Consider the following 13,181-nt stretch of genomic DNA (forward strand, 5'->3'; position numbering starts at 1 on the left):
CTACAACTGATATCGATATGGAATTTCCACATATTAGTGCCCATCCCTACTGGTTACCAACATAAATACAACAGTAAAAAAAAGTGTTTTTGCGTCACACCCATGGTATATTGTCTGATAGACATACGGCTTAAATGCTGTTTCAGCCAATCAGCATCCAGGACCCAAATTACCCAGATTATAATATTCTAGCTACAGTGCCTTCAGAACGTATTCGGACCCCTTGACCTTGTTGTTGTTTTTTTCCGTCAATCTACATACAACATAATGACAAAGCAAAAACAGGTTTTTAGAAATGTTTGCTAATTGATTCAAAATAAAAAATACATGAAATATCACATCTTCTGGGTATGACCCAGAAGGAACACCTGTATTTGGGGAGTTTCTCTCATTCTTCTCTGCACATCCTCTCAAGCTCTGTCAAGTTGGATGGGGAGCATTACTGCACAGCTATTTTCAGGTCTCTCCAGAGATGTTTGATCAAGTTCAGGGTCTGGGCTCTGGTTGGGCCACTCAAGGACATTCAGAGACTTGTCCCAAAGCCACTCCTGCACTGTCTTGGCTGTGTGCTTTTTTATTTTACATTCATTTAAGCAGTCAGTTAAGAACAAATTCTTATTTTCAATGACAGCCTAGGAACAGTCGGTTAACTGCCTGTTCAGGGGCAGAACGACAGATTTGTACTTTGTCAGCTTGGGGATTTGAACTTGCAACCTTACGGTTACAAGTCCGCCACTCTAACCGCCACTCTAACCGCTAGGCTACCCTGCCGCCCAGGGTCTTTACTTAGGGTCGTTGTCCTGTTGGAGGGTGAACCTTCGTCCCAGTCTGAGGTCCTGAGCACTCTGGAGCAGGCTTTCACGAAAGATCGCTCTGTACTTTGCTCCGTTAATCTTTGCCTCGATCCTGACTAGTCTCTAGTCTAGTCTAGTCTGCCGCTGAAAAACATCCCCACAGCATGATGCTGCCATCACCATGCTTCATGGTAGGGGTGGTGCCAGGTTTCCTCCAGATGTGACGCTTGGCATTGAGGCCAAAGTGTTCAATCTTTGTTTCAGCAAACCAGGAAATGTTGTTTCTCATGGTCTGAGAGTCTTTAGGTGCCTTTTGGCAAACACCAAGCGAGCGGTCATGTGCCTTTTACTGACGAGTGGCTTCCGTCTGGCCACTCTACCATAAAGGCATGATTGGTGGAGTGCTGCAGAGATGGTTGTCCTTCTGGAAGGTTCTCCTATCTCCACAGACGAACTCTGGAGCTCTGTCAAAGTGACCACCGGGTTCTTGGTCACCTCCCTGACCAAGGCTCTTCTCCCCCCAATACTCAGTTTGGCCGGGCAGTCAGCTCTAGGAAGAGTCTTGGAGGTTCCAAAAGACTTCCATTTAAGAATGATGGAGGCCACTGTGTTCCTGGGGACCTTCAATGCTGCAGTAATGTTTTGGTACCCTTCCACAGATCTGTGCCTTGACACAAACCTGTCTCGGAGCACTACGGACAATTCCATTGACATCATGACATGGTTTTTGCTCTGACATCTGTGGGACCTTATATAGACAGGTGTGTGTGCGCCTTTCCAAATCATGTCCAATCAACTGAATTTACCATATGTGGACTCCAATCAAGTTGTAGAAACATCTCAAGGATTATCCATGGAAACATGATGCACCTGAGCTCAATTTTGAGTCTCATAGCAAAGGGGCTGAATACTTGCAAAATTGTCTAAAAACCTGTTTTCGCTTTGACACTATGGGTATTGTGTGTAGATTGCCGCAGATTATTTTCTATTTAATCCATTTTAGAATAAGTCTGTAACGTAACAAAATCTGTCAAAAGTCAAGGGGTCTGAAAATGTTCTGAAGGCACTGTACATAGTCTACAAAAAAGCAACTCAGACAGTGACACAAGCTACTCTATGGGGATAAGAGAAAAGCAGGATTTACAATACATATGGCCCAATAACAAGAATACAGACATTATCATGATTGAAAGACCAAATTTACTGAAAGTCAAAGAGCCGGAGAAGCCATGTTGTGGTGCTGTAGTCCCCAACAACTCCTGCATATTTAAGAGGCAGGTAAATTATTTAGTTAAGTGGAACACTAGCATATTAGCCTAGAAACCAGTGAACTATGGAGCCCAAAAACAGGCCTACAGCTACGATTACAGCACAAACACAGTGCCACCACTAATACTACTGGGGGTAAAAGAGGAACACCTCAGCAGGGACACATTCTGTACTATAGGGGGGTACAGTAGGTGGTCTCTTTTCATTGTCTGAGTGAGCCCAAATACAGCATTGTATTAAGATGTAAGAAGGGCATTATGGAACAACAACAGTGCCACATTCTAGCTACAATGCTTCATCTTAAAAGGAGGCAGTGGCAGCCTGTGTGTGTATACTTTTTCTACAATAGCACCGGGCTTTGGCCACTTACTGTACGTTAGTATATTTATTTTCTGTACAACATAGATTACCTGCCACCAGAGTTTATCCTCATTTTCCATAATGAATTATTCCTCGTTAACAGCTATTCTGCAACTCTGTGTCCACTAATCCCCTGTTAATCTTCACAAGTACCTTATGCGGTCCAGAGACAGTGGGCACACTCACCACAATGACATTAAAGCCTAATGATCCCAATTAACAAGCAATACAGCTTAATCCTATGTAGCACAGAAACTTAATCTGATTAGATCAAGAGAGTAGCTGGAGAGTTCAATTGGTTCAAGAGTAGCCAAAGGATAGCCTGAATCCAGCCTGACCCCACACCCCATCACTGTGACATTTGTAACCCATTTATGCAATGGAAGAAGCTTGTGCTGTGTCAGTTGGGGCCCGTGTTTAGTTAGTCTATGACCAGGCAGTCACTGTAGATTTATTTTAAATTTTTAACCTTTATTTAACTGGGAGCAGGTAAGAACAAATTCTCATTTTCAATGACGGCAAAGTTGACCAGGCAGTCAGGTTTGCGTTTCCACTGTAGATTTATTTTAAATTTTTAACCTTTATTTAACTGGGCAAGTCAGGTAAGAACAAATTCTCATTTTCAATGACGGCCGTGTTTAGTTAGTCTATGACCAGGCAGTCAGGTTGGAGCAGGGGACAAAGTTGTTTGCATATCCACTGTAGATTTCTTTTAAATTTTTAACCTTTATTTAACTGGGCAAGTCAGGTAAGAACAAATTCTCATTTTCAATGACGGCCTAGGAACAGTGGGTTAACTGCCTGTTCAGGTGCAGAACGACAGATTTGTACCTTGACAGCTCAGGGGTTTGAACTTGCAACCTTCCGGTTACTAGTCCAACGCTCTAACCACTAGGCTACCCTGCCGCCCCGTAGCTAACTTTGCTTGAACTGTGCTGGAAAGGACAATGTAAAACAGTATATCCATGTGTAAGACGGTCCTCAGACCCAGTAGTGTTGTAGTTCTGGTGCCTACCTGCCAAGGCCTTGATGCGGGAGCGTTCAAACAGCCTGGCCGAGCTGTTTTCGTTGTCCCACTCGTCAGCATCCCAGCGGTTGTTGACAATGTCGCTGCTGTACTGCTGCTGCTGCTGCTGCTGCTGGATCTCCATGTGGTCGTAATCGGCGGCTACAGATGTCATCCTGACCCTTCAACTGTCACACTGCCACACATCAGCCACTTCTCCTGAAGCCCTGTGGACACAGAGGAGATGATGTGTTTAGGGAAATGATCAGGCGTATGATGATTTTACATAATCAACCAAGGGTGTGTTAAATCAAGCAAATGTGCCTTGCTATTCCAACTACATCCTAACATTAGTCTTTAATCTCAATCCCTAATCTTCAATGATTATATTGTACTGGTTATAGAGATTCTGACCAATTCTGTCCAAATTAGAAGTAAGTTGTCTCCCCCTAATGTCTCAGACAGTTTGTGTGAATTTGTAAAGCTTGTTTACAGTACCACCTCCTGGTGATAAAATGTAACTACTCCAATACATAGAAGAAAGCTGAATTCTACATCTGTTGGCAATGGCAGCAACTGTGAGGCTCCATTACATGCTGACTGCACCGGCCACACGCGTGTCCGCATGCACCATTGCGTGCATGTTGATTTTGTCCATCCACACCAGGCTCCCAGTGTCCGGTCTGGAGCGTGAAGTCACAAACTATGTTGGTCGTCTACTGCGTAGCAACCTAGTGGTGCCAAAAGCCATGGTCTATCCTAAAAAGCCTATGTAAATTCTATCACCAGAGCGACCAAAAATAATAATAATTGATGGCTGTTTTGGGCTCTAAAATTAGTTTATTATGATCAAGTACAATCCCCATGGTCAATTATTTTAAAGTTAGCTACAAATCGAGACATTTAATTAAACAGTGATGCATTCTAACCACTTAGTGGATTCGGCTGTTTCAGCCACAGCCGTCGCTGACAGGAGTATAAAATCAAGCACACAGCCATTCAATCTCCATAGACAAACATTGGCAGTAGTATGGCCTTACTGAAGAGCTGAGTGACTTTCAATGTGGCATAGTCATAGGATGCCACCTTTCCAACAAGTCAGTTCATAACCTTTCTGCCCTACTAGAAGTGCTGTTATTGTGAGGTGAAAACATTTAGGATCAACAACGGCTCAGCCACAAAGTGGTAGGCCACACAAGCTCACAGAATGGGACCCCTAAGTGCTGAATCGCATAGTGAGTAAATATCATCTGTCCTCGGTTGCAACACTCACTACCGAGTTCCAAACTGCTTCCGGAAGCAATGTCAGCACAATAACTGTTCATCGGGAGCTTCATGAAATGGGTTTCCATGGCCGAACAGCTGGAGTGGTGTAAAGCTTGCCGCCATTGGACTCTGGAGCAGTGGAAACTGGAGTGATGAATCACGCCTCACCATCTGGCAGTCTGACGAACGAATCTGGGTTTTGCAGATACCAGGAGTACGCTACATGCCCCATTGAATAGTGCCAACTGTAAAGTTTGGTGGAGGAGGAATAATGGTCTGGGGCTGTTGTTCATTGTTCAGACTAAGTCCCTTAGTTCCAGTGAAGAGAAATCTTTACAATACAGCATACAATAACATTCTAGACGATTCTGTGCTTCCAACTTTGGTGCAACAGTTTGGGGAAGGCCCTTTTCTGTTTCAGCATGACAATGCCCCTGTGCACGAAGCAAGGTCCATGCAGAAATTGTTTGTTCAGATTCGTGTGGAAGAACTTGACAGAGCCCTGACCTCAACCCCATCGAACACCTTTGGGATGAATTGGAACGCCAACTGCGAGCCAGGCCTAATCGCCCAACATCAGTGCCCAACCTCACGAATGCTTTTGTGGTTGAATGGAAGCAAGTCCCCGCAGCAATGTTCCAACATCTAGTGAAAAGCCTTCCCAGTAGAGAGGAGGCAGTTATAGCAGCAAAGGGGGGACCAACTCCATAATAATTCCCATGATTTAGGTATGAGATGTTCGACAAGCAGGTGTCCACATACCTTTTGCAAAGCTTGCGTATGCAACGTAGCCGCAGAGGTTTGCATATTCAGCTCATTAAACTCAAGTTGGCTTTCAGAGCACCAAAAAAACAATGTTAGACAAAAGAGTTTAACACAATCTGGCCAACAACACTATTGTAAGACACAGCACACACAGCATTTTCTAAACTATGCTGGTAAACATGAAATATTCCTCAGCAACATTTCATACAGATAAAATCAGAGTATGACCCCCAAAGAAATCATGTTTGAAGGGATACCTTGCTACAGTCCAATGCAAAGTCCTGCTGCACCACAAAAAAATACAAATCTTGCAAATAGTATACACCACATCTAAAAGCCTATCCACTCTAGTACCCAGTACCCACCACCATCTTTAGTACGTTGCACCCAAAAACATGCTCATTACAGCCTTAGCAGCCTGTCCTGCTCTCCCTCTGCTAGCCCCTGTGTTCTGCTGCAGTCAGACAGTCCATTGGCCAGACTAAGTGAATCAGCTCAGCTCATTTCAAATGGGACAGGCCAGTGTTGGCCTGATGAACTCAGCAAATCATCTAGAGGAGAAGTCTATCTGAACACCAACAGTCAGCAAACATTGGACAATGGTGCCCTGGCTAGTGTAGACTGTTTGAGGGCCAACAGAGCCGCAATCATAGAGAAACACACATTCACCCGACGCATGGCAAAGACATGCATGATGCACACAGCAGAGACTTACATATTTACATTAAGGTTTGCATTATGCATGTTTTTACCTTTTTATTACTCAAGTTAACTATCACATCACATTACCTTCCTACATAGAGACATGACATTGGAAAAAGTTTTTTCTCCCCTTTCCATTTTGCAGATGTGTATGTGCTGCAGGACAGCGTGAGAGGGTTGACTGAGTGTACGGTCTTTATGAAGAAGGGATGAGATGGAGAGAGAGCCGTTCCATCCGCCTCCACGCTACCAATCACAAAAACTAGAGCTTGTGTTGCTAGGCTAAAAATACGTTGCCTCTGGGACGGAGTGTTACTGCTGGCGTGGGTTAACACAGCCTGAGCACCCATAGAAGAGATACAGCAATGTGCCTGTGCACACACACACACACACACACACGTCTGAAAGTGTGTCAGGACATGGACTTAGGAGGGGAGGAGACTGCATGGTGGCGACCAGCAGTGGCAGAGGAAGAGATTAACACGAAGACTCAGACAGCACAGCAGAATGATATGTAGTGGTGAAAGCAGCACACCGTAAATGATACTGAATACCAACTGCACCTGTCTTGCAGTACATAACCAGACCACCTGGGGAACCAACCACTATCGATGGTTGAGAGCTATCGAACCATGCCCGGGATCACTGGTGTGGAATAAGGGCTATGGATTTTACAAATCATTCTTCCATACAGTGAGCAATGTTGTTCTCCACATTTGCTAGATTGCATGAGAGCATCTGCAGTATGTAATGGGTTTGGCTCAGGGGTAGTATGTCTGGAAACTATAATTCTAAACCTGCTTTACCAAAGAGGCTCAGCCCCACCAACGCATCATCCTCACACCCCCACCGACATCCTCCCACCGACATCCTCCCATCCTGTCACTCTGATGATGCAGGGAGATGCAGTGTTCACCCACTGTGTGTTGGGTAAGACAGAGAGATGAAGAGAGAGGGTTGGTCTGCTGTGACTGTAGGCTATAAAGGGCTGGGATAAGATACAGAATCTAGATGCTGATGTGTGTGTGTGTGTGTGTGTGCCTGCGCGCACATAAGGCAGTAGATGGATAACAGGTCGAACAGATATATTTTTAGCCTGTGTGGTAGAGGAAGGTGAGCACCTCACAAGAGACAGAAAGAGGGAGGAGAGGATAAAGGGAAGACGAGAATGCATTAAATTCGGGTCCTCTCAATACCTATCTATGGACGACCTTCAACAAATTGTACCTCGGCTTGTATCCATCCATCATCCTATTACAAACTACAAATATCACCCATCTGACAGGTCTACAGAGGATGTTTTCATTATCCATGACATTATCCATGACATTATCCATGACATTATCCATGACAGTGCACTGAACACAGACACACAACATACAGACATTGATGGTACTGACACTGACATGCAGAGATGACGTCATACACAAAAAACAAACATTCACAAAAAAACAATAGAGCAACATTCCATCCTTTAAATCAGGGCTAATCCATACCAACTGCTGACTCATTTCACTTTCAAAGCCTCTCTTCTTGAGGAGGGTAATTTCATCATTCTCTCCTACCCTAAAAGCGACACACATTGTGCCTTCTCTGAGCACAGGCTCAACACAAGCACATCAGGGGTCAAATAAACTGATCTGTAGACTGGCACATCGATATACTGTATAAAAAAAAAGAAATTAAAAAAAGAGGTCAACGTTGGGTCAATATGAGCTTAGAAAGCAGAACGCTGGCATGGGGATGATTGCATCATCAGAATATGCTTAGCATTTTGCATTGTTTACATTGACCCCAATGATACTTAAGAACAGGGTAAAAAAGGGTCCACTTTCTCAATATTTTTCTTAAAGCTACATGTGTGGCCAAACACAGATCAGTAATAATTTGCAATAACTTATTGCCATTTAGTTACAGCTGTATTGGATCCACTCCGGCTCTCGTTTTCAATTTTGTGCTGCCTTTCTCTAAATGATTTGTTTGATTTCTCCTTCATTCTTTCATGTTTTCTCTTTTGATCCAGCTCTTTACATACATTTTTGTTTTGTGCCATTTCTCTCTCCAGTCTCCTACATAGAAACATTTCAGTGACTGTATTGAAAAGGGCCTTTATCAAGATCGAACTAAAGATCTCCATGGAAACCAAACAGACAAAAGCCTTTGTTGCAAACTGAAAATGGTACAGTGTTCCATCTCAGCCTACTCCACAAGGCTGCCAAGCATAACACAAAGGCAAGTCCAAGACAATCTTATTTTACAATTTACTTGATCAAGAGATAGGAAAAGAAAAACAGTGATAGTTCACATAGGAATTGAAAACCAAGGGTTAAAAACAAATCATTTCAGTTAAAGGGTTTTGTGAAACAGCAGACGATTTGTAGTTTTATAGTATACTCTAGACTAGAGCACTTATATAAACTTAGTTTGCTATTCATTTGTAAATATATCATCGTCACAGCCTGAACCTCTGAAAACAGGGATCGGATCTACAGTGCCTTCGGAAAGTATTCAGATCCATTATGCTAAAATTGATTATTTATTTTATTTATACACACAATACCCCATAATGACAAAACGAAAACAGGTTTCAGAATTTTTGCTAATTAAAAAAAAATTGCATAAGTATTCAGCCCCTTTGCTATGAGACTCGAAATTGAGCTCAGGTGCATCCTGTTTCCATTGATCATCCTTTCTACAATTTGATTGGTGGTAAATTCAATTGATTGGACATGATTTGGAATGGCACACAACTGTCTATATAAGGACCCACAGTTGACAGTGCATGTCAGAACAAAATAGAGCTGGCCGCCCAGCCAAACTGAGCAATCGGAGGAGAAGGGCCTTGGTCAGGGAGGTGACCAAGAACCCAATGGTCACTCTGTCAGAGCTCCAGAGTTACTCTGTGGAGATGGAAGAACCTTCCAGAAAGAGAACCATCTCTGTAGCACTCCACCAATCACACCTTTATGGCAGTGGCCAGACGGAAGCCATTCCTCAGTAAAAGGCAGCCAGCTGGGAGCCAGCTGAGAGTTTGCCAAAAGGCACCTAAAGGACTCTCAGACCATGAGAAACAAGATACTCTGGTCTGATGAAACCAAGATTGAACTCTTTGGCCTGAATGCCAAGCATCACGTCTGGAGGAAACCTGTCACCATCCCTACGGGGACGCAGGGTGGTGGCAGTATCATGCTCTGGGGATGTTTTTCAGCGGCAGGGACTGGGAGACTAGTCAGGATCGAGGCAAAGATGAACAGAGTAAAGTACAGAGAGAGAGATCCTTCATGAAAACCTGCTCCAGAGCGCTCAGGACCTCAGACTGGGGACGAAGGTTCACCTTCCAACAGGACAACAACCCTAAGCACACAGCCAAGACAATGCAGGAGTGGCTTCAGGACAAGCCTCTGAATTTCCAACTAGAGCCCAGACTTGAACCCGACCGAACAACTCTGGAGAGACCTGAAAATAACTGTGCAGCCACGCTCCCCATTCAGCACTGTAAACTTTGAAGAGACACTGGTTGCAGTTTCCGGAATTTCTCCAGTTTCCTTCTCTGTCAAACCCAATAGCAGGCTCAGAAAGCTCTCTCACTGCAACCTCCTTGACATCATCCACACTAACCAGGTTTCCATTCAACCATTTCATCGGGATTAATTACCTAAAGCATCAAAAAAGTCACGACCAGGCTGATGGAAACAGGAAATGCTGGTACATATTTATAAATGCCGACAGACATTGTTTGTTCGACATGGAGTGATCTTTTTGTGTCTCTAAAATTAATTAGGTGGCGGTGGAAAATATTGCTAATAACCATCATTTTTTTGTCAATTTGTACGTGTAGTGAGTGTTGTGTAGTCCTCCCACTACGTCTCGGGAAAGCATGCAGTTTATTAGGCTACAGATGAAATTAATTATTAACTTCACAGGGTGGTGAAAGTGCACACACAAAGGAGTTTGACGCTCCTTTCCAATAAATATCGAGGGTCTTATTCTGGTGACATGATGATAGATGATTGGCTGCCGTTTGACAACTAAAAATAATCTCACTTATCCATAATAATCTCATCATGTAGGTAGCCTACCCACACTGTATCTGCCAGCTGTTGGCAAGAGCGCAGGTGCCAAGACCAGAGTGGGCACATTTGTGACAAAACCATCACTAGAGTTGAAAATGCGATGGAAACCCATTTAACTTGTATTTTTTTATTCAGTACATGGGAATTTAACCGCAAAAGTTATTTGTATGTGCACTACATCATCACGCACAGACTTTAATCTGCAATACATTTGATGGTGTAAAAATGTTGCCATTTGGATGGAAACCTAGCTACAGTCAGCCTCACTTAAAGCTTGAGTATTCCTGATGCTTTAGAAAAGCCAGGCACAGGATAGTATTCTGCACCCACACAATCTATCTTAACATTACCATACATTATTACCTGCCCTGAGGGACACAGCTGGATGGATCATTCACTATGCCCACTCAAACATCCTCACTGTGCACCTGATTTTACTTTATAGATTATGACAGCTCTACTTAGTCACACGTATACATTTCAAGTTTTCACATTCACGCACATAGGATTTTGCTTTTGGGTTATTTCGTCATTTTTACTCCCATTCCTAGAGGAGACACCCACACGTACTGTATATGTGTAAAGGCTGAAAGCGCATCATTAGAAGCTTAAGCAAATAAATTCACTAGCACATATCGCCCACACAAACACATCCAGTAATTGTACACTCCTTCAAGCTTTAGATCATACAACACATTTTACCTCACTTACTCTCTCTACATAGCTACTACAGGGGATTTCCATGTAAAAAGCTCCATGAGCACTAACATGTGAAGAAGTTCATAAGAGCACATCAAATTTGGGGTCAAATGAAAGCTAAGAGTCTATATTCTTGAGAAGTGCAGCTATATACTGTAGGCTATATAGTTATACAGTGCCACTTGACTTATTCATAATTTTGTTGTGTTACAGCCTGAATTCAAAATGTATTAAAACATATTTTTTTCACTCATTTACACACAATACCCATACTAACAAAGAGAAAACATGTTTTTAGAAAATGTTACAAATTAAATGAAATACAGAAATATCAAATTTACATAAGTATTCACACTCCTGAGTCAATACATGTTAGAATCACCTTTGGCTGCAATTACAGCTGTGAGTCTTTCTCTTCTTCTTCTTTCTTTTCCAAACTCTTCAAGCTCTGTAAAGTTGGTTGTTGATCATTGCTAGACAGCCATTTTTAAGTCTTGTCATAGATTTTAAAGCCAATTTAAGTCAAAATTGTAACTAGGCCACTCAGGAACATTCAATGTCGTCTTGGTAAGCAACTCCAATGTGTATATTTGGCCTTGTGTTTTAGGTTATTGTCCTGCTGAAAGGTACATTGTCTCCCAGTGTCTGTCTAGGATTTTGCTTGTGCTGAGCTCTATTCCGTTTCTTTTTATCCCCCTCAAAAAAAAACTCCCTGGTCCTTTCCAATGAAAGCATACCCATAACATGATGCAGACACCACCATGCTTGAAAATATGTAGAGTGGTAACTCATTGATGTGTTGTGTTGGATTTGCCCCAAACATAATGCTTCGTATTCAGGACATAAAGTTCATTTATTATTGGAAACAGGATGCATGTTTTGAAATATTTAAATTCTGTACAGGCTTCCTTCTTTTCACTCTGTCATTTAGGTTTGTATTGTGGAGAAACTGGGCCGTCATTGTAAGTAGGGCGTCATTGTAAATAAGAATTTGTTCTTAACCGACTTGCCTAGTTAAATAAATGTTCAATAAAAAATAATACATCTACAATGTTTTTGATCCATCCTCAGTTTTCTCCTATCACAGCCATTAAACTCTGTAACTGTTTTAAAGTCACCATTGATCTCATGGTGAAATCCTTCCTCTCCGGCAACTGAGTTTGTTAAGGATACCTGTATCTTTGTAGTGACTGGGTATATTGATAATCCCTCCAAAATGTAATTAATAACTTCACCATGCTCAAAGGGTTATTCAATGTTTGCTTTTTTTTTACCCATCTACCAATAGGTGCCCTTATTTGCGAGACACTGGAAAACCTGCCTGGTCGTTGTGGTTGAATATGTGTTTGAAATTCACTGCTCGACCGAGGGACCTTAATTGTATGTGTGGGGTACAGAGATGAAGCAATCATTAAAAAATAATGTTAAACACTATTAGTGCAACTTCTTATGTTACTTGTTAAGCAAGTTTTTGCTCCTGAACTTATTTAGGCTTTCCATAACAAAGGGTTTGAATACTTACTGACTCAAGACATTTCAGCTTAACATTTTTTATTAATTTGTAAATATTTCTAAAAACACAATTATTCTCCCTCCCTCAGCCCGCTCACCCACTGAGCACCGGACTTCCAAAAGTAGTTGAAATTTGGTCAGTCCAAATCTGAACCAATCAAAGACGTCTGTTTCACAAGATTGGACAGCACAGTAAAGTAGAGATCAGTACAAAACAGTACAGTAGAGTTTAGCACAGTAAAGGACAGTAGAGTATAAGTCAGTACAATACAGTAATGTAGAGTAGAGTTTAGTAGAGTACACTAAAGTAGAGTACAGTAAAATTTACTGAACTCTACTCTACCATGCCGTACTGTACTCTACTGTGCTGTACTGTGATGTCTAAACTTGTGAAACAGAGACATCTATGATTAGTACCAAGTTTGGTCTTGTTTGAGGGTTGGAGCTCATTAGAATAATAGCCAGTGTCTACCTTTGTGTACCTATTCAGCATACATCACCATGAAGAGAATGACTTTCATAATTCTGCATTTCTGTATAGTACAGATTAGGGACCCATGATGTCATTCTGTTACTATCGTCCTGTTACCAGGTGTTAATCCACTTCACTTATTATATAACCAAAAGAGATTTCATATCATAGCTGACACCCCATTCTTTCTGCAGACATCTTTAAATCTTAATTCAGAGTAGATATTTAACTGTTTTTTGTAAAACGTGGTCAAATAAACTGTG

General features: G+C 42.2%; 1 protein-coding gene across 1 annotated transcript in view; it reads right to left on the reverse strand.

Annotated features, from left to right (window-relative positions):
- The window catches only part of LOC139381926 (spectrin beta chain, non-erythrocytic 1), a 122,543-nt gene that overhangs the window by 87,387 nt on the left and 21,975 nt on the right, over positions 1-13,181 (reverse strand). The window contains exon 2 of the mRNA XM_071125788.1: positions 3,439-3,656. Within this exon, the coding sequence (XP_070981889.1) occupies positions 3,439-3,604 (166 nt within the window). The 5' untranslated portion in view covers positions 3,605-3,656. The remainder of the gene's footprint in view (positions 1-3,438; positions 3,657-13,181) is intronic.

Source organism: Oncorhynchus clarkii, chromosome 23 (assembly GCF_045791955.1).
Source record: "Oncorhynchus clarkii lewisi isolate Uvic-CL-2024 chromosome 23, UVic_Ocla_1.0, whole genome shotgun sequence".
Taxonomy (NCBI): domain Eukaryota; kingdom Metazoa; phylum Chordata; class Actinopteri; order Salmoniformes; family Salmonidae; genus Oncorhynchus; species Oncorhynchus clarkii.